This window comes from Anabas testudineus, chromosome 15 (assembly GCF_900324465.2).
Source record: "Anabas testudineus chromosome 15, fAnaTes1.2, whole genome shotgun sequence".
Classification (NCBI taxonomy): domain Eukaryota; kingdom Metazoa; phylum Chordata; class Actinopteri; order Anabantiformes; family Anabantidae; genus Anabas; species Anabas testudineus.
Window position 1 is genome coordinate 8,883,226 of NC_046624.1, and position 25,974 is coordinate 8,909,199.

The 25,974-nt window shown below is 41.1% G+C and overlaps 1 protein-coding gene across 5 annotated transcripts in view; it reads right to left on the reverse strand.

Annotated features, from left to right (window-relative positions):
- Window positions 1–587: 587 nt before the first annotated feature.
- adgrb3 (adhesion G protein-coupled receptor B3) overlaps window positions 588–25,974 on the reverse strand; it is a 101,997-nt gene continuing 76,610 nt past the window's right edge. For 2 of the 5 annotated variants that reach the window (XM_026353772.1, XM_026353768.1), the window contains 15 exons: window positions 20,221–20,347; window positions 19,111–19,214; window positions 18,848–18,950; window positions 11,829–11,979; window positions 9,941–10,010; window positions 9,471–9,537; window positions 8,129–8,232; window positions 7,702–7,800; window positions 7,183–7,354; window positions 6,941–7,036; window positions 6,112–6,151; window positions 4,129–4,808; window positions 3,943–3,978; window positions 2,965–3,069; window positions 588–1,687 (listed from right to left, as the gene is read on the reverse strand). In XM_026353772.1, coding sequence (XP_026209557.1) covers window positions 1,442–1,687; window positions 2,965–3,069; window positions 3,943–3,978; window positions 4,129–4,808; window positions 6,112–6,151; window positions 6,941–7,036; window positions 7,183–7,354; window positions 7,702–7,800; window positions 8,129–8,232; window positions 9,471–9,537; window positions 9,941–10,010; window positions 11,829–11,979; window positions 18,848–18,950; window positions 19,111–19,214; window positions 20,221–20,347 — 2,200 coding nt within the window. In that variant the 3' untranslated portion in view covers window positions 588–1,441. The remainder of the gene's footprint in view (window positions 1,688–2,964; window positions 3,070–3,942; window positions 3,979–4,128; window positions 4,809–6,111; window positions 6,152–6,940; window positions 7,037–7,182; window positions 7,355–7,701; window positions 7,801–8,128; window positions 8,233–9,470; window positions 9,538–9,940; window positions 10,011–11,828; window positions 11,980–18,847; window positions 18,951–19,110; window positions 19,215–20,220; window positions 20,348–25,974) is intronic. The other 3 variants (XM_026353769.1, XM_026353771.1, XM_026353770.1) reach the window with 3 other exon arrangements.

The following is a 25,974-nucleotide window of genomic DNA, read 5'->3' on the forward strand; positions in this document are numbered from 1 at the left end:
AGACCACCAGACAGAGCAAACAAGATTTTCCCTAAGCCCTGGAAGCCTACTCCCATTTGCGCTCTGTCTGGCTCTGTCTGCACAGGAGAATCTGAACTGATCTTATCAGGTCGAACCTTCTGGAGGCACCAGAAACCCATTAGGAGCTTGAATGTTTCCTATCCAAATTCAGAAATCAGATACAGGGCTGGATTTATGAGGCGAGTGGGGAAAAATCTCAGCACTAACCTTCAGAAATAGTGAGAGGGAAGGTTTGAATCACAGAGGGAATTGCTGACTTGAGATAAAAGTCATTAGAGGGGATGGTGTGTGAGGAAGTGAAGAGAAGTTTTGACATACATTTTCCAATCTGTCATAAACTAACCTCGAGAGAAGGCTCGTTGTTTAATATATAAGTTGTTTTTAGCTTATTGGACACCATTGAATTATCTTAGAAGCCCACTTTCATGGTTTACATTCATATGCAGTCACATGCCCATCATCTGAGTTCATGCATTCAACACTGCACTTAATCAAGCAGGTTCAGTGATGCGTTTCACAACCAACAAAGCACATAAACTTGACAACCTCTGAAGCAGTACGAACATATTTCCTCTTTTATTTACATTCCTTTTCAAATGTTAACATTTTTCGCTATAACTTTTGATCAGGTTGGCATTTTTTTTTTTCTCATTAAAATAAATTGGCACAAGTAAAACATATGTAGACAAAAGTTTATTTACACCATACAACATTTTGTTTTTAAATATTTTATACAGAGCTGCAGATGAGAGAGCTTGCTGGGATCCTTCAAGCAGATTCTGCAGTATTAAAGTTGTGAAATATATTATTTATATAAAAGTGAGTATTATCTTTATTGCATTTAAAGCAATGAAGAATGTAGCTCGACAAACATTCATTTTAATATGACAGAAAAATCCTCTTTGCCTCCCATGTTTTATATTATAAAGTAAAAAGTGTAGTAATGGCCAAACAGACTGTTATAAACTTTTTAAAAACCTGCATAAATATATACATTGTGCTCCCAGGTCCAGTTTTATGAAATCAAAACTAGACCCAATGAAGCTGGGACGACATGGCATGTCATTTGCTTTGTGAGGTTGTATCTAGAGAGATTTCCTTTGTTTTTTTTTTTTTTTTTTTTTCAGCCAATTCCTCAAAAGATAATTTGAAACACATGATGGTAAATATTGTACACCAGGCTGCCCCACACTAAGTACACTAGTGAGAATACAAAAAGTAACACTGATGTTTTTTTCCCTTTCTCTTCTTTTTTCTCTCTCTTCAGTCCTTTTATTGTATTGGCACATAATGTCCCTGCCACGCTCGTATTATCCAGATATGTATGCCAAGGCTGTTAGAAAAGTCTGTTGCTTTATTCAGTGCAAAATACATCGCTCTCTCCGTCTTTCCTAGTTTGCATTTTCTCCTTGTTCCCCCTCTAGACCTCTGTCTGGAAGTCTCCCTCCTGGACGTCTAAGGGTAAGTTGACACACTTTTCCCACTCTGCAGGCGTCATCTCCAGTGAGTCCTTGGTGTCAGATTCTAGTACATTCATAGTGGCGTAATTCTGGTACTCACAGGCTGGATTGTAGCTCTCCCATGGGTTCTTGTTTGGCATTGCCTTGTCCTGTGAACATGGCCAGCGGGGTGCGATATTAGTGGCATGACATCCTCTGCAGCTAAACTGTTTTTTTTTTTTTTGGTTGTTGTTGTTGTTTTTTTTCCAAAAAAACAAAAAACAAAACATTTCCAGTGAAGAGAGTTCATTCAAAAGGGCTTATATGAATTCCTATCCATTGCTAATTAAAAATAATGGATTAATGCTGTGGAAAGCATCAAATAACAAAAGATAATGGTAGTGTATTAAATGTGAACATGCTTACACTATTATCATGGAGTCATAGCAGTGTTATGTTTTCCCCAGGCTCAGAAACTGGTGGACAATTTGGAATTTATGTGTGAGCCGTTCATCTGTATATGCTCCCATTGGCAGTCCCACAGATACTATTGCAAATAAGGCAGAGAGGCTGCTCCCAGCTTGGGAATATAAAATGGATACTAATGTCTGCAACCAGCTCCGCAGTAGATTCATTTGGGAAAAAAAGACAAAGGGGGAGTGAGAATGTACTGTAGTTATCATTTTTTATTCAAAAGAATTTGCTATGGTAACTAAGCAACGGACCTTAAATTGCATTGTGCTGTGGGGATGATTGAAATTTCAGTGAGAAAGGATTAAATGCAGCTAAAAAGCTGCTGCGTAGCTGAAATTGTCAAATTGTCTTGCTGTGTTTGGTCTACAGCCCAATTTGTTGCACTCACTACAGAAAACATTGCCGCTTGTCTGAATGTGATGGATAAAGCTGGCCGTGCCCGCTGTCTACAGCTCCAGCAAGGTGTGGAGACACACGGTGGGACTTTTGATGTGCGGCGAGGTCGGGAAGAATTCTCACAAATGGCCTGACTTCTAGATCTACGTCAAACCCTCCCACCCACCCACACACACACAGTTGCAGTAAGAGAATAGCAAACGTAAGGTAGTATTTGTATAGATGTTGATAGATTAAATAATCTGCCATGCATTAATGGAAAAATGATGGGATTGCTAAGTAGGTAAATGTGCATGTAAATAAAAGTGCATTCATGGCCTTGCATTGGAATGGATGCACTCTATTGCAACAAGATTACCAAAGGTCTTTCTTCTTGAGGCTGGCCTTGCAGAGAAAATGCTTTGGTGGTTTTAAGGGGCAGCCCCCCCCCCCTCACTCGCTCCCTGCCAGCTGCTGGCAGGCCCACTATATACGTATAGGAAGGTTCACTTCCACATGAATAGTTTAGCTACATAACTGCTCATTTGCACAATCACACATTATGTGTCCTGCACCGGATATATCTGAATAGCGTGTCTGGATGTTGTTCTCTTTAATTGGCTGAATGCCACCCCCCTGGTTTCCTGTTACTCACCATGCTGCCCATATTTGGTATGTCTCGAAATCGGTCCAGGGTTTGAAATTTCTGATTCAGTTCCTGGAACAGCTCCATGTGTCTTTTCCTGGTGTGCATGACTTTCTGCAATGGCAAGGGTTTTTTCTTTGGTATTGACAGCCAATAATGGAAATGCATCTTCCTCTCCACCCCCTCCAACTCTGATCAATTTGTTAGTGTCATGGTAGTTTACTTATTGGCCAGGTTTGAAACAAATCTACTTGTCTCTGCATATATACAAGTTACTGCCAAAATAAAGGAAACACCAAGATAATTAAAGATAGGGTTATAGGACACTGAAAGCCTGAAGTATTTTAATTTGCAATGAGTGGTGTTTCTGGATTAAACATAATTCTTCAGTGACAAATTGCCTCATTTAGAATTTTGTTGGTGTAAAGCAAATCCTTATAATCAAACCTTGGCACAAATCTTCGTTGGTGTGCATCTACGCTTAAACAAAATGCACCCCACGCCAAAATAGGTGCCAGAAGCCTCGTGTTTCCTTTACTTTGAAAGTGTGTACAATATATATGCAGCAAAGCCTGATTTAACACAGCAAAACGAAATGCTAAAACCTGCCAAAGGGGGTTTGAATATGTGTTTGCAAGCCAATAGAATCATTGTTAAAACCAGTGGTAAAATCAGATGTGAAATGTGCAAATGACTTTAAAAGCATACATTTTGAAAATCAACGTATAGCTAATGGATGTAGGAGATGGAGGAGGACAAAATGTAGATGAGAACTGTTGCCCTGTTTGTCAGTTGACAGCCTCGCTTTTACCTTAACTACACAGCATGTCAATAAATCTTGTTGAGTCAAGGCTGTGTACCTCCATTAAACTTAAGTGGCACAAGTACTAGTAAATCAAATGACAAACACAACTGCAAAAAAATGGCTTTTCTCAGCATAAAAAAGCTAGATGCATGTACTATGAAATAAAAACATTTTTTACATACCTCAAAGTCCAGATCCGAATATCGTGACTTTCGTCTCTATAAAAATAAAACACGGCATTATATTATTAGGTCATCAGTTTAAGTGCATGTATGTACATCAGTAAATGTTTATGCTATATTTTGTGGTGACTGGCCACTATCGCAGGTCTGCATCCTCTGCGCTTCATTAAACATGAGCATATGTACCTCTAAAGAGCTCATAGATATTGTAGACCCTGTCTCACTCCTAGAAAGCCCCGCGGTTTCCTCCATCTCGGCGAGGAAGTTCTTTACAGCCGTGCGAGGTTCAAAGGGCAGATTTTGCATCTGCTCTGGAGCGCTAGGATACTGCTGCTCCAGGTTCACATTCATGTGGTCCATGCCTGACGGGCTGATGTTGAAGTCAGGACTCATCTTGTAATGCATCAGCCTCTCGTGGGGCAGCGTATCCATAGTGATGTTCATCTTGGTGTCCTCTTTCAGGAGGGTGGGCATGTTACCCGACCCTGACACTGCTGCTGCAGAGGCACGAGGCATGACTATGTAGTCTGTCTCCATCATCTGGCCCTGAGCCGAGTGGCCCTCCATGTCATGGCCACCCATGTCTTGGTCGCTCTGACGCATGGCATCATCAGTGCACAGGTAAACAGTGCGGCGCATGTCAGCATTGCTGTCAGCCATGCACTGCTCTTTCAGCTCACCCACTCCCATCGGCATGTGCAGAGCCGAAGGCTGCTGGATAATCACTTTGGAGATGATGTTGCCAGGCAACGTGGAGTAGTTGAGACCCTCTGGGGCCTTCTCATCCTCTTCATCATTGAGGGAAATGCGGGAGAGGGTGCCTGTTATGGTGGCAGCACGACAAGAGCCCATGTCTTTGTGGAGTGCTGCAGGGCAGAGTGATACACAGATTAGTTGGAATTCCACTGTAATGAACGTAGAGTCGCACTTTGTTTGAGATTATCCAGCATATGACCAGAAGAACAAGAGAATTCAAATCAATATGAACCGATTCTCAAAGGCTTTAGTGCTGCGGAGGGACTGTGTAACTGTGAATATGCACCGAGTGTGACATAACACCTGAATGTAAAGGGATGTAACAGTAAATTCCCTTCCTCACAGTATGTAGCAATGCTGGTTTAGTGATTGGTGATAACCTTGTGATGCACCAAATATTCTTAAAGAAAACACGCAGCAGCTATCTACTAAGAAATGACTTCTGCTAATAAGAACTCCACGTCCTCCACAACTGAGTGTTTAATGTTTGTCTCTTGAATCACTACCTGTTATGTTGCAAGGAAGGCCAACAAGGAGATTACAAGGACAATAAATAAGATCCAATACTTGCCTTTTTGTTTGACTATAACTTAATGCTCAGTGTAGACAGGGGACAACATTCTGAGTCTAGCACTCATATGCTGAATAATTCCTCTGATCCTCGGAAGTTTACACTTTTTCTCTGTAGGGTGACACTGCAGAATATTACTTCTGCTCCTGACAATAATCCCTTTTTGTAAACATCCAACTTAAACTCCAGAGTCCAGAGAGTAATCTGTAAAGTGCATTTCTCTCTGTCTGCAGCTACTACTTCAGTCTGAAGCCGGTCATGATTTATAAATGACACCTGTCTGCTCTGCCTTTTTGTATTGGGCATGTCCACTTTAGCTTTACAAGGCTGCACAGCACGAAGTAACTCGGGTCAGGAAAGCCAGACAACCCTTTTCGGCTCTTAACAAGCTGTGTTAGAGCTCTGAATAATGGTTAGCTTGGTTATTGCCTGCAGATCCATTTAAGACGTGTTCTTCTTTGGTTTGGATGGGACGGGAAAAAGCCTCAGGTATATGCAAGTTACATGCAGGCCTGCACAGTCTCATGCGAATATTTAGTGAAGATACTTTTATTAAATCATATACTAGTCTACCAACAGGACTAGACAGAGAACTCAGGAAGAATCTGCAGTCATTTCCTGCAGTAAAAACAAACACATAAAACGAATATCCAAAAGCTCTCTTTATACTGTTTTGTTCTCAGATTAAAGTCAGTGTTTTGGTAACTGTGAAAAACCTCCTGTGGGGATTGTTGCTTGTTATGTAACCTGAGCTATTTTTTCCAGTCTAACCTCTTTTGGTTTTCTTTTTTACATGCAAGGAAAAGGAGAATCTTGTTAGCAGGAGACCATCTGTTCCTTACCTGATCTGCAGGCGATGTCCACATCTTTCTCAAAGTCCGTCTGTAGGTGAAAGACAATCAAATGGTCAGTAGTGCTAAAAATGTCAAGCTCTTTATGCTGTGTAGTGCGTATACACAAAGCCAAGATTAGGATCAATAAAACGTTTTATTATGATTTCTCAATCCTTTGGAAAAATGCAAACTAGTCATTTTCCCTCTGCTTCTTTACTAACGTTACATCAATAAAACATCCATGTTAAAAACGCCACTGCAGCAGCTTGTGCTCGCTGCTAATGACTGGAACTGAACCAGGAGGCCCAGACACAGTTCTGCTATCATGAAAACTATTTCACTCTGAGGGGTATTAGAATGTTAATGGCAGATCATTGCTATGATGTGCCGGTGGCGTCGGCGTGCTAGATGAAGAGAGTGGTGTCCCATTTCAAAGGTCAGGGAGGGAACAGTCCTCTATTACCCTGTGAGAGGAAATGAAAGGGATGCATGGCAAACATGGACAGTAAGTTCAGTCAAACAGAAATAAAGGATTAGGCTCAGGGCTTGAGAAAACCAAAGGGAACTAATGTCATTTATCAGAGGGCCAAGTCTCTACACCGCATGTAATTGCAGTTATGCAAATGTGTAGTGTAGGAAATTACAGACCTATAGGAAATAATGCCACATGTGTTAGAGGCCAGATTAAACAGGATAATAAAAACAAAAAAGAAGTTAAATTAAGGTCAGTGGAGAACAAGGGGGTGTGCATGTGTGTTATAAATAACCAGGGAACAATGGGCCTGGTTAAATTATAAGGCTCTAATGGTTACAGATAACAGCGGGTAACTGTGCCTACCATTATCTGAGCATGCCCATTAGGAAAAGTTCCTGTTGCATCACCACTGATTGGGTCTTGGCAGTTTCTGAGCCGACATCTGAAAGCGTCCTGCACCTAAAGACAGAGGGGATCGTTTTATCACGTGGTTTTAAATATGTTTAAAATTGTCTCCTGTTTCTCCAAACTACTAGTATACACTTATATTTCCAAATGAGCAAAGATCACAGGTGAACGAAAGATGACGTGGAATCATCCTGTACCTCTCTCCGCAGGATACAGTGCACCATCACAATGACAAAACCCTGCAGTGAGTCGAAGACAGCAAAGAGGATCTGAAAGAGGATGGATCGCTTGTCTGTCATGGCGAGCACAGCAGACATCCAGGTCAAAGCCAGCAGAGGTAAGACGACACAGGAACTCCACAGGGACGCCCTGAGAGAAGGGAAGGATTGTGTAGGGGAAATAAAAGCAAGCGAATTGGTGTAGATAACAACGACACGTCTGGATTGGTGAGTAACATCTCCATCGGGGGCCTTTTTCTGCCATTGTAACAGCGAGACTTTAATGTAAAAGCGATGCACAACATTCTCTCTAAAATGAGCAGCACATGTTTTACAGTAACAGACACAGCGATCCTGTAGGTCTGATGTAACTGGAGCATCAGTTGACACTGCAGGAGACTGTTGAGTTGATATAAATTGTAGAGGTGGACACACTGTACATGCAGAGACTCCCTGTAGCATCGTTTTATTGATTCAGAGACACTGACGGGCACTTACATTGCATTGCTAGCTGTAGTTGCTGATAAAGCAGTTGTTGATACAACACCACATTTGGCACACTTGAGAGTTAATCCTGTATGCGGCTCACTCATCTGTCTGTGGGACATAGAGACAACAGCATGACAAACAACGCTAACAGACACTACCCCGACTTTTAAATTCTCCCTGTCATATCAGTAACAGCAGAAGTAGCCAACATGTGGGTGTTTTAATGATTTTCATCTTGGACTGATTCTGCCAAAGAAATACGAAAGCACGTTGCTCCCGAGAGAGATCTGACCTCTTTATGTTTATGCCTGTAATTTCCTTTCAACAGCAAGAAAAGGAGGTCTAAATCTCCATATGTATAAAGCAAAATCAAAGCATATGTGTATATTTTTGGTTGGTGTATAAAAATGTTTAGAAGAAAAACAGAGGTACTAACAAGGATGTGCTGTCATACCCTGCTCGATGCTTCAGCTTCTTGTCCAGTATGCCATCTCTGGACACTAGTTTATTAAACACCAAGATACCGATCACCATGTTGACCTGTCAGTGGGATAGGGGAGAGGAATATTAGCTTTTGACTCAATCAATTTCGTCAAGGTTATTTTAAAACATATTGTTTAATTTCCCAGCTTGACATTCTCCACAGGTAGCCACTGATTGATGTTATTATCCCGCAGCCAATTTCTTTTTTTTTTCTTTCTTTTGATTTTCTGCCTGCGCTGAGCTTTGACCTCTAGCTTCTATTGTCTGCTCATCTCTGTGACATTTCAGCCAATGGATGAGGCATGCCCTGCACACTCATCCCAGCACAACAGCCTTAAGAAAAGATCTGCCTGACAAGAAACACTCGTCTTCTCAAAGGCACCTTCTCCTATTATTAGTAGCGCCTAGTGAAGGAAATTTACAGTAGCTGGGTAGAAAATTCCTTCAAACATTAGTCTATTTGAAATCCCTTTCACTGAGATAAAGAGCTCATTAAGTATTTATACAAATACATTTGGGTAAGTTTTTATTCAACAAGCTTTGCTGCTGTGAGACATTTGATTATGATGTTACCGTATCAATACAGTGATAACAGCATTATGGTGTTCATTCTCACTGCAGAGGCATAGATTCGTTTTTTTGTTCCTCTGAGGTTTGTGACAACTGAAAACTATAATAGAGCAAGTCTTCAAGTCTTTGTGTAGCCGATGCTCAAACTAAGACGTTTAGTCTCTTTAAAGATACATATGTCTGAAATGATTTGATTTCAAATCCCACCACACAGCTAAAGTTTGTCAATGAGTAATATTACTCAGCATTCAATGTCCTCAGACACACTCAGAGATTTGCATAATCACAGTCTTTGTGTAATTTCCTCTGTACAACAATGTGAAGGCAGGGTAATTAAAATACCCCAGTATATTAGATTTTGAACAAATGTAATGCATTAATATTTTATAACCTCGCAGCTACATGGAGCACCATTGTGGTAAATGACGGCGAATTACTTGACTGCTATCGGGCATTTTCATAGCAGCATTTTGTTGAATTTGAACGCAGTGCTGTTGAACCATATTAATACTGTACCATCACATAAACCACATTATGGTTTATGTGCATCTTGTCCTGCAGAAGTTTAGTAATATTAACATAATTACAAGAAAACTAAATATCACATGCTCACAGACAGAACACCTGCACATTTTTCTGACGCCTCCATCTTTTTTTTCTCTACATTTTGCCACTGCTCTCCACATGTAAATGTAAAAACTGGACATCTGATGACGGAAACGTACCAGAACAACAGCAGCTGCGGGTCCGACAAAGGCATACAGAAGCCCACCCTCCAAAGACAGCCAACAGCTGGAGGGAAAGCAGGAGAAAAAAAAAAACATTCAACTCCCACCAAGGCATTAACATCCAAGTTAATGGCGCACACCAGCATACAATTGTGTTTTCCTCGATTATCAGGGGAGAAGTGCCATATGCCGTAACTCTATTTCCAAAGTTTCACAGGGTAATAAAATGCTAAAGAGATTTTAAGCAGTGTTTATGCCTTTGGTATCCAGCAGGGATACAACTCAGACGGAATTGGGGTCTTGCTGTGCTATTTTGAAATTTGATTGGGTTCATGGGACTTTGTTTATGGCACTATTTAAGATAAGTAAGCCACTGCAGAAGCACTTAATCATTACTCTTAAGTGTTACCCCAAGCCTACTGCACGTGCGCTGAATAATAAATGCAGACAAAAGAGGATCCACTTACTACATGGGTGTCCCATAGCCCTTTGTTTTGGTGAATCCCATTGAAACAGCAACCACTAAAGCTGGTAATCCTTAAAAAGAAAAAGAAATCAATAGTTACTCAAACAGTTCTGGTTGCCTGTCAGAACTGAGAGCACCGTAACCCACTTCAGCGTTGAGAAAGTCAGCATGCCTTTCAGTCATTAATCAAAGTGCAACCAGGCTCCCTCCAAAAGAACAGACTATACAATCATCTGAGAGTATATAATCGACCATATGCATTTCAATATCTCAGGCATCATACTGTACTGTATTACATTAAGGGGCAGAGGGAAGCAGCCTGCACTGTGCTTTGACAAAATGGCAGCATTGAACAAAGTCGAGAACATCACGTAGTGAAATTGCATCCCTGTACTGTAAGAAATTTCACCTCCCTTGACACCTTTAATATGAAGGGATTTTGTGCCGTATTGCCCCTCATTATAGATTTGGGGTAATGGATTTGGTTCTTACTACCGTGTGCTCAGAATATTAACACTTTTTCCTCTCTGAGGAGCGCAGGCAGGTGCTATTGATGTAATCAGTTTCCTGGAGGCACGAGACGAAGATCCTGCGGCCATCCAGCGCCTCTCTCTGCAGTGCCGAAGAGGTAAAGAGTGCCGAGCGTACACAAGCACGTCATAAATAACTGCGCAGGCAACAGCCTGGTGGAGACCCTGCACTTCATATAGGCTGAATTAAGACACAACAGGTACAGTGTGTTGCACATTGCTGACAAAATTCATTCTGAGATTGTTTTTGTCTGTCTTTGAATACAGGTAGTATTCTGCAGTCATTTTATTTTCAAGTCATTACATATAAGAATACCACTTATATTGAATCATGGTTTTTTTTATTGTCACAGGAGACACTGACAATTTTATCATCCGATTGTCCGTTATAGCGTTCTTTTAAATCTATGTGATTGTAGAACCGGCTTTGTCCATTTTTTTTTTTTTTTTTGCAGCAAGCTGTGGCACTGCAATGACTAAGAGAGCCTTGTTTGTTGCTAGGTAACAAGAAGAATGAGTGTGGGCTCTTTCATAATCAAATTGATTTTTTTTTTAAAGAAGAGATTTCTAGTAGTCTCTAAGAAAGAAACCGTTGGATGAGGATTCATACTTATATTCAGTCATTTCCCAAATGAAGGAAAAATTGAAATCTTTAAGAATTTGGATACTGATATTTTGCCTGCTTGTGCTTATTGACAGTTTTGCGTGTATCATCATTATTTTATCTTTTTGTGACATAATACTGAAGTGCAGGGATCACAGCGTGGGAAGCAGTTGAAACTTAGTTACCTAAGACCCATATTTATTTAAATACATAGCAAAAACACATCATATTCATTGAACCTTTCTACCTCCATGTCCTTGGAGATGATTTTTACAATATGTCACAAACTGACCATTAGACTGTGCATATGTACATCTGTACATGTGCATGTACGATCAAAAGCTCATACTAAAACCACGCTTCAGATATCAATGCAATTCACTTTAGCTTTGCAACAATTTCATCCTCCTGAACTCTATTTCTGAAGCTTTCAGATAAAGTGAATCCTGCTGCAGCGCAAATGCTCGGTTCCCACACCCTTTATCAGACATAAGGTCACTGCAACCTGCTATGGGAGAGCCACACCAGTCTTTACTCAGCCCTCTGAGAGCCTGACTTGAGCACAAAAGCACCACAACAAAGAACCTGATAGGTTGAGGATCTGGCTGCCCCACAGAGAGGATATGAACAGAGGACAGAAAACACGTACAGTTACTTGGAAAGACACCTTGAGCAGATACCTTGAGAGAAAATGGCATCTGTAAGCTGAGATGGGAGATAATGGAGAGGTTTAAGGGAACATGCTGCTTACTTACCCCAGCCTAGACACAGAAAGCGCTTGCGGATTAGCCTGGTCCGAACCTTTCCTGTCACTGCCATGTAGGACTGCCAGGCCTCTGTTAGAACCCAGCAGAATGATGCCAGGAAAAAGAAGTGGAGAAAGGCTGTCGTCATGATGCAGACGCCCTGGTGACACAAAATAAAAAGGTCAGACAAAAAGAAACCTAGTAGATGCACTGACTGTAGCTTACAATTGTTACAGAGTGCCACAAAAACTTAACAAATGCAAACTCCATCTGATAAAGCGAGAGGCTTCCTGCACAGACACAGCAGCTGCATCGATATTTCTTAAGTTCCTTCAACTATTCTCGCGGCACAAACAACATTTGCCCGTCTAGACCCTCCACTGAAGTACCATCCTGTGCAGCGACTGAAACAAAGCATCAAGTCTGAACTGCAGCAGCAGAGGTGGCAGCAGTAGTAAAGATCAGAGCCAGGCTAGACACAGAAGGCCGTGGCGTAGCGTTCTTTTGCACTAACCCTCATTAGTATGCTGGGGTTCCCACCTGGAGGCATGTTAGCCAAGGTCAACTGTTTTACACAGAGAGGAGGGAAGCAAACCACAACACAGCTTAGATGATACCGAATGCACACGCTGGAAGCAGCAGATTGCATTCAGGCTTGACAATGTAATGGCACTTTTCAGCTTCATTAGCCTTGTCCGTCTTTGTTCCATGGAGAAGCACCTCCAAATGGGATTGTTTAGAAGAGGATTATAAAGAAGTATCCGTAAGAATCTTGTCGTCGCTCGCATGCTGACTTTTGTGAGTGAGAAGAGATTAATCTTTTCTTTTTTTTTTTCCAGTTCCGATTATTTGCAGTGTAAAGCTCTGGTAATCTGAGCGATACTGCACAAAGAGGGAAAGATTGAAGTGTATCATCTTATCCCAGGACATCCACACCATACTGTGAGAACCCCCATACACTTAAAATCCCCACTGAGAATACCACACTAAATCCATCCATCCCCTGTAGTGTTCATGGGGTTCACACGAGACAATAATCCCTGCATTACGTCACGCTCGAGAAGTGGGAAATTCCTTTTACCTCCACCCACGAGGGATATTAGTTGCATAAATGTGGATTCAAGTGGGAAGTATCTATTAATATTCATGTAGGATTCATTCAGGTGCACACATAATACCATACTTCCAGCATCATTGAAACTAACAGGTTATCTGTGATAGGATGTATCACTGTAATTTTGTCCTGCAAAAGTGTCAATAAAATTTTATTAAAGGTTTTTATAATAAATTGCATTTAAGCTAAAAACCTATGCTTTCAGCAAAACAACTAATTGAGGATTTTTGCTCGGTCAGTTCAACCTGCCCTAATTTCACTGGCCAAACCCAGTTGCAAAAAAAATATTTAATGTAACTACAGCACATAATTCAATTCTGGCAGATTCAAACTGCTGTAAAGTTCAAAGATAAGCTATGTGAGCTATTAGGGAACACATTTTCTGATTTTTAGCTGAAAAAATGACTACCTTTTAAACAAAAGTAGCTGCCTCTGCCAAAATCTTTATGGTGTGACATAATTTAGTTTGTTTTATCAGTGCAGAACATCAGTATCAGTGTGGTTCACACATTAGGGGTAAACCATGCTATAGGCAAATCTTTTTATTTATATGCTGATAAGAATGCTAAATTGCATACGTGGCAGGAAACGATTCTGTTTTATTAAAAGATTTACTCTGATTTACAACACTTTAGAGCTGCTAATGCTGCAAAGATGAAAGTATCAAAGCAACACATCAAATCAAAGCTCCCATTCCACAGTGCCACCTGCCCAGGCGGTAATTACAGGTGCATACAGCTGCTTTTGTGTAATCATACAAACACGCACACACACATGCTGTTCAATAAATCTTTGTATAATAAGCTTTGAATAAGAAATTGCATTTTGTGGGCTTTGTCATAGTTATAAATCTCCTACTTCTGAAATGTTTTTTTTTTTGCCTCTGCAAAGTAAAGGTGACAATAGTGGAGGGTGAAAGGATGTAAGTCTGTCAGCAACTGTGCAGCAGCTATACTATCAGAAGACTTCTATACTAATTCTAGTGTGCTGTTGCTCATGTGCTGTCCAAGGTGCTGAAAATAGAGCCTGCCTTGTTTCCTGGAAACAGGTCATATGCAACCATTATGTTTCACAGTTCACTTGGGTGCCTATCAAATCCAGACTCATTAGTCCTCAAAAAAAAAAAAAAAACTGCATATTTGAAAAGAGAGAAAGGTACATTATGAGGACATTATGATAGCGGTCACTGGACGTAGGCAGTCCTATAAAAACGAGGTTGAAACCCTGAGTTCACGCTGCCCTTTAGAAAGGCAAATGCCGGGAGATGTTGAGCGCACTGTGTCAGTATCCATGGAAACAGAGGAACTGAGGAAGGGACCACATTAAAACATGGCAGAGCTGATAGACATGAAGGTAAGGGTAGAGGGTAATGGGCTATACTTCAAGCCGGCTCAATAATGGTAGATTAAGGTCAGGACACAAAATCTGAGGAATTTCATGCCACAGTCTGACTAAACCCAAGTCTAAATCTCAAATGCTCTCTCAACTGTAGTTATGTTTGCAGAACACCCTCTTTATAGTTGGATTAAACTAATGTTGACACAGTGATTAAAGTATTTTCCTCAGACATTTATATTTGGCAATCGGCATTCATTATTTTGTATTATTGCAGATTCATTGATGGGTTTTATAAGAATACAGTCACATCCATTCAGAGAGAACATACAATAATTTCACTGTGTATACTGAAGAGTCCTGTGAAGGACATTGCTAATATCTTCCAAACTGAATTGTTGTGTTGTTATTTTGATTTAAGCACCCTCCTTTTGAATCAAGCAACAAGTGCCCCACTGCTTTATACTAGTAGGTGTTTGGGTGGAGGACGTTAAAAGGTCCAAACAATAAAGTGGTGGCTGCAAAGTGTTGTTGAACCACAGAGAAGTAGTGAGCGCAATCGCTTTCACTGTTACAGAAAATTGCTTCTACGCCTTCCTGTTCTATAGGGATGCACCTCACACCAACCTGAAGTAAACTCTACCTGCTTTATATGAATATGTAACACTCTTAGGCCTCTAAACTGTTCTGCTAAACCTCACCAGTGGACTCCATACTTCCCTATAAAGTAACTAGGATGTGTTTTAAAGCAACTAGCAGCTACGTGAACTAGCACAGGAGCTGCATGTCGGCAGTGTCTGTTTCTATTCACAGATCGTTTAGTTAAAAAGTCCAACAATCAAAGTCCAATCAACTTGAGAATAAATCCAATCCCTCGTTTCTGCACCTCTAGATAAAGCGGGGTCAAGCTTCATTGTGCTAAAAATATACTCAAATACCACTTATGAGTATGCTGCATGTGTAAAATACGGCACACATATGACCTTGAGAATGAAAAAGGATTTTATAGCAGTGTATATCACAATTTTTCTTAAAACTACAAGCAGAGTGTCACAGTGCTCTCTCCATACCACTTATAATACAACAGACCTTGGGCTCCTTGACCCCAACTCACTTAATGTGTTTTTACTCATTATGGGATGGACAGATGACAGCAACATCCTCTGTAACACCAAGACACCCTAATTCTATCTTCCCTGGCAAAACCAACAGCAGTGTGCCTCTCTCTGTTTGTCTCCTTTCTATAAACCAAGATGAACAAGGACAGAGGACAAAGGCAAATGCAGGCAAAGGTGACTCACTGACTTCCTGTTCCCAGAAGACACCTCTACAGCAAAGAGATGATTTCTGTTAGACGTTGTGCAACTCTGAATCCACAAACACTGGAGCCAATTACATGCACTTCTTACAAGAGATGGAGGAAAAACAAGCGAGGCAGTGTCAGGCAGCATGGCAATTAAACCCACACAGGGGCTATGTTTTCTCCTCTTGCTAGCCTACCAATCACACTGGGTTCTACAGTATGTCTGATCAAACAGATACAATATTTTCTCAAATATTATGGCTCCAGGAAAGACACTTTGGAAAAGAACCAAAGAATGATAGTAATAGAGTTATTGCCCTGGAAGTTGCATTCGTACCTCCATGGAAAGTGACAAGACAAATGGAGCTTAAAAACGTGCACAGATCAACAACCATGTGTTTCACTACTGAAGATGATGGGACTTATTGTGACCTCTGAAGCAGAAATCTGAGAAAAAATAAAATCCTCCATGGCACTTACTGGGCATCTGACTGCTCCCTTTGCCCCTGTAGTTTTATTCATATCTAAATGTATTGTATATGCCAGTATTTATATGTGGACATTTATATATGTGAAATGTACATTGTGTAATCTTCAATAAAGAAAAGCTACCATAAAGTATTGACAAAGAAGAACTTGTTTGAACGTGTGTAAGTTCACAGAATTGGGTTCTTAAGGCTTCGAGAAAGGAATGACACTTTTGCTAAATTATTTTTTTGTTTGTATAGAGAAGCAAAATATGATGGTACTATGTTGTATGACTTTAGAAAATTGGATAATGAAGCAAAATGAAACAATTAGGCTTGCATGAACTGATTTCTGGGTACTTTGGGGCAAAACAACAAGCTGTTAACACAATACTAATAAACAAAAAAACAAAAAACTACAATCTTAGCAAGCGGGTGCCTGATTATGCATACGACTGATACAGCACTATACTGTATTAGCATTTAATTGGAGGCATGTTTCTAGGGACCCTGATGAATTTAAGCCCTATATTCATTATTTTAAATTAAGTAATTGAGCAAAGTTGTGAGCTATGAAACCAAAACAATGTGCTGAAAGAAGCTAAAATGCTTCACAGCTGGTTGCTGAATTATTCTCTGTATGTTCATCACTTTAAGCTACTTTTTTACTCTACACACAGTCAGTTCGACTGATTGTATGAAAAAAAACAACAACTGAGCTTTAGTGTTTAGTGTAAATAATAATGTTAAATGAATTAGTGTTGCTTTAATTTGCCACACTGAGTCAGTCTAGGTAGTTTGCGGAGTCAGTCTGAAAGATGCTGAGATGACATCTTCAGTCTGTTAGTGGATTTTTCTAAAAAAACACCTAATCTCTCGCAGATTTCAGAGACAGATATCCTATTAGAAGCATGCCGAGTGAGTATTCCATCCTAAGTGTTGGTCCTCATAATCAAGACAGGAAATGACTGGAGCCTTGATTAAATCTGACAAGGCTTCAAATCAGCTCAGCATTAAAAATGCCCTCAAGCTCTATGCATTCATAGTCTTGGCTACTGTTGTGTGCCACATAGCCTATGTAAGGGCCAGCAAGGAAACAAATAAATGTATGTGTGGATGCTGTTTTGTGTTATGTTCTGCATAACGTGAACCAATTCAGTTGCTCACCAATCACTGCAGTTAGTAAATGTTGTTACTGTATTCAAGTTACTGTAATCTATAGTGTCGCCAGGAACCAAAAAAATCTCCTCTGTCTTCCATTAATTTATTATTCATGATTCAATTTTCAATGAACATATGAAAATTGATAGGAGGAAGCTTTTTGATTTACGAGTAGAGCCTGGTCCAATTGCTCCAACTGCTGGCAGGCCCCAGTGCTCCTAGAATAAGTCATACCTATAAACACAGTAGCCATGTTGTGCCCAGAAAGGCATTTCTAATGATGGAGAACCCCCGCAGACATACATTTTAAAATATTTTTGTCTACGTTTTCCATATGCTGATGCTGAAATCTATGACTGCTGCATATGAATGTCTAAATGTTAAAGCACTCGCTTGTTAATGAGCCGAAAAACTAAAGAGAATAGATTAATGAGGGGAAAAAAATTACTTTTGCAAGTGTGTTCCCTGCAAAAAGGTAAAGGTAGACTGAGAATAATGTTACATAATAAAATGTCTGTGTAATCGGACAATGTGTCATTCTGTAGAGCTGCCAAATGACTGAGAAGGGCATCTGTGTGGGCAGCTTGTAAATCCCAACTACTGTTTGCCAAACAATCTTTTACATTAGCCACTTGTTTACTGGCCAGTTACGAAGCCTGGGAGAGGAAGTGATACAAATTTATTGGAAGCAGCCGTTCTTTAAGTATAGCAGTTGTCCTTTTGGATCCTGCTGACTCGATCTGAACTCCAGCTTCCACTGACATCGGAACAAAAACCCATCTCATATCCCTCTGCGATGGCTTCGAGTCATTCCAGTAATGCATGCTGCACAGCAAACCTAAGTACGAGCGCTGCTTTTATCCTCCGACCCAACTTTTAAGCCGCGCTTTATTGCCACCATTAGAGGATCCTTTGTGGACCAGGCATCACAATAATTTCATTAGTCTTTGATTGACAGGTGCATCCTGCCTCTTGGTGTGCCTCCTGTCTGCCTCTCTACTCCTACACTGTCAGATCCCTTTAACTGCCAAACTATTCTGATTTGTTAGCGAGTGTAGCGCTTCACGTTTGAACCGCAGCAGTAAAACTAGCGTCAGTATTTCATCTCAGACTCTTCTCACTGCTCCTTTTTGTTCATTCTTTTCCCAGTTCTCTTTATGGCTTGGCACTTTTAATTGCTATTAAAGATCATCACTCTCAGCGCCAGCAGATTGGGGTTGTCGCAACTCAACCGGAGGACAATGGAACACCTGAGTGAAGAGTGACGATCCCGAGCCAAGGCAGAGTTGGTCTACATCTTCTAAAAGGCATTAGAAACACTTTAATTTCCATTTGGATGAAATATGAAAGTGTTCTTAGTGCAAAACCAAAAGGAAAATGAGTAACTTGCTTGAAAGAAGTTATAATCTAACATTCCCAAAGACGGAGCCAACACCTGGCATACAAAAGGCACAGGTTTGTAGATGAAACTTCTAGTGAATGAAGAATGGGTCTGAGCTCAATTTAACCTGAATAAGGTCAAGGCCATTGTGATACTTTTTTTTCCATTGCGCTGGTGTCTTCAGTTAAACTCTTTGATATTCTGAGCAATTACTAGAGCTCCACGCTATGTAAACTATAATGGATACACATTTAAAATGACACTTACCGCATTGTGGGTCTGTGTTTGTCCGACAAGGATCAATATGTTGGAGCAGATTATAGATAAGCAGAAGTTGAGCAGGATGATAGATCGTTCAGAACGAATATATCTAAAGAAAAAGAAAGAAAGAATTAAAAGCAACAAAACCAATGTGTTTCGTCAGTTAACACAGCCCTAATTTATCAGATGAATGAACAAATGAGATGTTATAAATGCACAGATTTAACTGATCAAGATTCATCATCGTGTGGTTGAAGTGTTGCAGTTACCTCCATAGCACAGCATAGATCACTGCCAATGTGATCAAGGCGAGGCAGGACAGACCACAGCCAACTATCAATGTCACAGATGGGACCCCTGAGTACTCCATGGTCTGTGAAGGAGACAGAGCAAGACAAACCAGTCAGTGGGAGGTTGGATGTGGTTCACGCAGGACAGTAAATCTTTATTGCTGCCCAGAGCACAGCAGAGGGAACCAATCACAACAAGCCACCGCACATCTAAATAGTCAACAGTGGCTTCCTTAATGTACTGTGTGGTTTGTGAGGTGCATGCGTGGGTTTGAAGGTTGTTTAGATACACTCCCCAAAAAACTTTCCATCTATCACGGCTGTAGGCTCCATTACAAAAACAACGGCGGCTGAAGAAGTGATGCTCAGGAGCATCATGGTGTTGATCCTGTTGGCTTTTGCTCTTCACCTGTTGTTTGTTTCTGGTCACATTTAGGAGCTGACCAGTCAGAGGCCTTGCAATTTTTGGGGGCTGCATTCAACATTCACATGTTGCACGCAGCCATAACCAAACAAAAGCACATCAATGACTACATTCACGGTTGCCAATCTGTTGTTCTGTTCTCCAAGGCCTGTTTGTGAGGAAGGTAAGGTCCATGTCTTTGTGTTAACTCAATTCCACCGGTGCACTAATGCAGAGGCCACAGTGTGATGTCCTCACTGTTAATTACAGTAAATTCAGGCTTCTGGTTCTGCATTCAAACGAACCTCACGTACAGATTTTTTTTTCACAAGGGTTTTTTTTGTTACTTTCATCTTTTTTCCCTCTCCAACCATCAACGTACGTTCGAGTGACGCCAGGAAGAGTCGGTGACAGACTCGGGCATCAGCAGGCACACACCCTCCCGCGTGTCTAAATCTATGTGCAAACTAGAAAATATCCCCCACAATCTCCCTTTATCGCTGAATTACTATTTAACAGGATTAGCACAGCGAAGATTCAATTTCCATTCGCACCAGCGCGCACACACACACACACACACTCTCTCTCTCTCTCTCACACACACACACACACACACAGAGGCAGCGTTTCTCCTTTACATTAGCCTATAGAAGCCACATTGAATAACAAATCAATAGCCTACTTACTATTTCTCTTGGTTGCTGAGCCAAAATGGCGAAGGTAGACACACGATCACATAAGCATTTTGTATGGGATGCATCTGTAAGCACCGTTTTACATCCTTTTGTGGACCAGGCTCCCCAAGAATCGTTCCTGCAACAAGAAGGCAGAGGCAATTAGAGGTTTAATTCCAGCGGTGGCACGACTTCACTGGACTTATCGACATCTCTCTTCTGATTTCCCCCCTCTCTCTCTCTCTGTCTCTGTCTCTCTCTCTTGTTTCATTTCATGATTTATTTGCATCGAGAGCTAAAGAGTCGTGAAGCCTGTTACATTTCAAAAAAATAAAATAAAATAAGCGGATAGACACATCGACACGGCTCTTGTGTGGCTACAAGCAGCATTTCAGCTGGAGCAGATAGAGAGGCAGAGACGCGGAGGAGGGGGAGGACGCACGGAGCTGTCCAAGCAGACCGGTGCTGATTGATTCGCCAAAGGCGCACACAACCACCGATATCAAAACACCATTCCTCCCTCATAATGCTGAAGAGATAAGAGCGTTTCATATTTACCTGCATGTCTCTCTCTGCGTGATTTGCTATTCCTCTAGAAAACGCCTGTATCCCCCCTCTTCCTCTCAGTGTTTTCCCGTTATCCTGTCTCCTATCCTGTTTTTTTTTTTTCTTTCCTCTTTCGCTTGATTTTTTCTCTCCCCCCCCTCTCAGCTGTTTTAATTAGCAGCTTTTGAATGCTTCCTTAGGGGGATTTTCACCCTGGAAACGGTGGACAGCATCAGATTGATACTCTGTGTGTTCCTCTCTGCTGGCGTGAGAGGGGGAGGCTGATACAGTGAAAAAATCAACGCACGCTGTCGCAGGATCTGTTTTTCCGCCTGCAAGTCTAATGATGGGACCGGAATAAATGGTGCTTTTGGTTTATTCCTGAAAATCATTTTAAACGAAAGTTGTCGCCCCTCAGTGTGAAGCATTTGACAACAACAACAACAAAAAAAGCACTGCAGAACTAATAACTACCCCGCGGAAGCAGCGCAAATGGTTGCAGCCAGTCCCCACTTCACACCACTAGTAGGTGAAATGAAAGGAGCGTCTCTCTTCCATTTGTCATTCGCCCCCACTCATTTCCAATTTTCAGGAGAGAGAGAGAGAGAGAAAAAAAAAAGAAAAAAGCATCACTATTGATCACATATCCCATGTGGACACCTTATTGACACCGCAGCACAGCTGTGTCCAGAGCGCAGGCTTTACCGCGACACATTGGTGCCTCAACAAACACCTGTTGTCCTGCAACACTCCTCTCTGCCATCGTCTCCACTCGTGTCATGACAAAAAGGCAGCTTTAAGACAACATAGAACACGCCAGCTGTTGATTTGTGTGCCAAGTGGTCTCTGCTGTGCGAGGCAATCCTGCTTTGTCATTTGATCAATATGGCAGCAATATTTATTATTCCTGGAAAGGACTGTGAGGACTGTGGGGCCTGTTTCCAAAACCAGTTTCCGACCACTGCTTTGGGATTTCTCCGTGCAGCAATAAAACAAACAAACAGACAAACACACACATCACCATGTTCCCTCATCTCTGCACTTCTTGTTGTGTGCATGTTTCTGCTTTGCTACGAAAAGTGATGATGTGAAGCTGGATGAGTGGAATGAATTCACTAAATTCATCACTGTAGTGAAAATATCTATACCTAATAGCTAATAGTCACAGAGACACATGAAGCCCGCACGCTCTAAAAGCAGTTGAAGCCCTGCACCACCTCTTAAAGGTCTATCTGATTATAACACATGCATCATTGTGCTGATTTAGGCTTTCAATGATTTTGTTCTTCTGGCTCCATAAAGAAGGGTTCAAACACTTGATGGTAATAAATACAAGCAAACTCTGTAGGGAGGCTCTCCAACAGGTCCTTCTGAATGTAACAGAAGGACCTGAACACTAGAGAATCTCAATTGTTGATTCTTCTCCTAAATTCAAACAGAGATTATTCTGTTTGGTCCTAAAAAACCTCAGAGACACGATGCCTAATCATATTCTCAGCCTAGAAGACATAACATTGGCCACAAGTCACACTGTGAGTAATCTCTGAGTTATCTTTGACAAGGATATCTCTTTTACACCACACCAAAAAGAAATCTCTAGAACTGCTTCTTCCACCTGAGGAATATTGATAAAATCAGGAGCATCCTGTCTCAAAGTGATGCTAAAAAACTAGTCCATGCATTTGTTACTTCCACACTGGACTGTTGTAGTTCACCATTGATATCATGTCCCAGTAACTCCTCAAAAAGCCTCCAGTTAATCCAAAATGCTGCAGCCAGAGTTCTGACTGAGAGAAGAGAGATCATATTTCTCCTACGTTGGCTTCTTGTAAAATCCAGATTAAAGTTTAAAACACTTTTCACATATAAAGCACCTAATGATCAGGTTCCATCTTATCTTAAAGACCTCATAGTTCCATATTTTCCCAGCAGAACACTTTGTTGTGAGAGTGCAGGTCTACTTGTGGTTCCTAGAGTTTCCAAATGTAGAATAGGAAGCAGAGTTGACTTGGATGGCGCAGTAACGCTCTAACAACATGATGTATAGATAGACAACATTAACACTGTGGCCATAAATGAAGCACTAAAGATCCCAGTTGAGCACCAGAATACGAGTTGTACATCGAGGTCTTGGAAAGATTAGGGTTAAAAGACATGTCAGACTTGACTTTTTATGGCTACACCTGCCCCAAAAGCAGAAAACTGTTGTGAATGAAGCCTCATTGAAACATGCGGCAGCCTTTTCATCAGCTGATGGGCTACAGTGAAGTCGCTGGGTGACCACCGAAAATCACACCCTATACGCAGCTGCACACTCGAGCATGGTAACACAGCTGTCATATTCAGGAGCGAAACCATTCTCTGACGCGCACTTTCTTGTGATGTGATAGATTGATAGCATGCGTTGTGACACTACGTCTTCACACAAGTTCGGGATGAATCCACAACTCCCCCGGTGAGAACTCAATCCTCGACATGATCTGTTTCTAACTTTTGACTTGCTAGATGTTTGCTTCTCTTTTGCACCAGTGGGAGAAGCTGACAGGAGAACATCCCTGACTGGGGATTTATGTACGACGCGTCTGATGTGTTGTTTGACCTTATTGGGCCTGGTCGCCCTCGAATATAAAAATGTCCCAGAGAGAAAGTGTCAGAGTTGATCTTAACCACAGTGAGACTGATGATACGACCATTTTTCTCTCTGGCAGTGATATATTGACATCTCTGTATTGAAACTGCTACAGTGCACACACACACACACACACACACACAATTTTAATAAATTTCGATGTCAAGATGTCAGTAGAGTGACATAAAAAGTCGACACATTTAGTATTTAAACCGTCTTCTGTGCCTCGTAAAAAAAAAAAGAGAGACAGTTTCTCAAAACTCCACTCGCACTTAGTTTGTGTCCTTTGCTGAACTTTATCAGATTGAGTGTTTTTAGTCATGTTGATTTTATTACTAAACCCTTAACTTACCTGAACATCTACACGATCTACTTTAGACAGTGTCGGCTAAACAAGATGATGCAAATCTACAGACTAAATTACCCAAGCAGAATGCATTTCTAAATCCGTGTTGTTCTCATATATTAAGTTGTTTTATCATATGAGACAGCTTTGCTCACCATATATTCTTCCCGAGATGGAGGATATCCTTTTTTAAATTCTGTGCATGCCCACATTAGATCAGCCAGACACTGGGCTGGGTCTTAAAGAGTGCCTTAGGCGATGCACTTTAGGTGATTTTATAGAGTCTTGAAAGACTGACACAGACTGACAGCTAGAAAAGGGTGGGGGCCACGCCGGAGATTTATTCCATCCATCTTGGATGTCTCGATAAAGGGCAATTTATGTCAGCCTGTGGGCCAAATGCTGTGTGTTAACTGAATGAAGAGGAAGGAGAGAAATCAGTTTATTTTATACATCAAGAAAAAAACGTATCAATTGTGAGTGGTACAAAACCTCTAATGGAGGTAGACAAGCAAAAGTACCTGCCGTGTGGATTGTTAGAACAAGAGTAGCTCCACAGGTGCATACAAAGTGAAGGTATCAGGCACCTACTAATGAGTCCATTATGCCTTTTATCGCAGCAGTTAGCAGACCCTCTGTACTCATTCCATCGCTGTTGTCAGATTGACGGTGAGCTCTAGGTTTTGCACCAGGTTTACAAGGAAAGCTACGTGTGCATAAATCAGCTCACGCAAACAGAACCAAGTCGGTCACAACTGTTCATTTCACGTTGCACCACTGAGTCATCGCAGCACCCTCACGCTGCTGCACCCATCGTGTACTACCTCAGGGTGTGCATGTGATTTACCCCCAACTCACCCCTGGCAGTCGCACACAAGCACAGCCATACCTCCTGTTGTCAGCTAATGCATGGTTAGCGTCCTCATCAGTCCGTCACGAGTCTCTGCTAGAGCGAAGCTTAGAATTACTGTAAACATCGCCCACACTGTTGCCTCTTCTGCCTGCCAACGTCCTGATGTGGTTTACAGAATCCCATCGCAGAGTTGACAACCAGAGGTCCCAAAGCATAACCAGAAGTGGTTTAATTTCATTTTAATTGAATACATCAGAAAATAAAGATTGCACGCTTATCTTTTCCACATCGGCAGCATAGACAGTTTCCCTTCAAAACCCACCTATGAACAACACAAATCTCCCCACGTGGGTCCTTGGGATTCAATCTGATTAAGCGTGGGCTGGTGGAGCTAACGGGTCTATTTGGGGGTCTATGATGTGAAGACGTACGACAACTGCTGATCTCAGATATGGAAATGTCAAAGGAGCTTGATGTCAAAGACGGAAACACTTTCAGCAGAATTAGAAAGATGGAATCAAAAGTCAAAGACAACTCTAACTGAAGGATGAAGCTGAAAACATACATTTTACAATGACAGATATATTTATATTTCTGAATAAAATATACCTCCCTTTCAACTGTGTATATAATTAAATACCCTATGAAATTTTAATACTCCAGGATTCCCCTGACAAGTCAAACAGTGTTATACTGTGGCAAAAAATTAGTACAGGTATGTGAACTTTTTTGCGGTTTTCTGCATTAGTTTCTCATTAATTAGTGAAAATGTGATCTGATCCTTATCTAAGTCAAAATTGTTAATAAATATAATGTGCCTAAAATAGTAACACAGATCAGAATTCTGATCTTTTATGTCTTTATTGAGAACAACCATAAAAACCTCTTAGTGCTAGTGGAAAAAGTATGTGAACCTCATACTTTATGGACTTCTTAACTGGTTGATCCCTCCTTTGGCATCAATAATCTCAACCGGGCTCTTCCTGTAGCTGTGGATCAGACCTGCACATCCTTCAGGAGGAATTTTAGCCCATTCTTCATGCCAAACTGCTTTGCTCTGTCATATTCTTTAGACGTCTTGCGTGTGACTCTCTTTAAGTCGTTCCATTGCATCTCTGTTGGGTTGAGGTCTGGGCTCTGACTTGGCCACTCCTAATGTGGATTTTGTTTTTTCTGAGTCATTCTGTTGTGGACTTTTTCTTGGTACTTGTATGTAAAACCAGGTCAGGCATGGTTTCAAGTTCAAGTTCTACATATCAGGTTCAGTTGAGATACCACCTAAAGTAAGTGACTGTTACATACCTACCAACTGTGTTAATGGGAAATTCTTGTATCTACTTAAACCAGGACATAGGTGACAGAGAACCAAATCTTCAACAGAGGTTTCTCTTC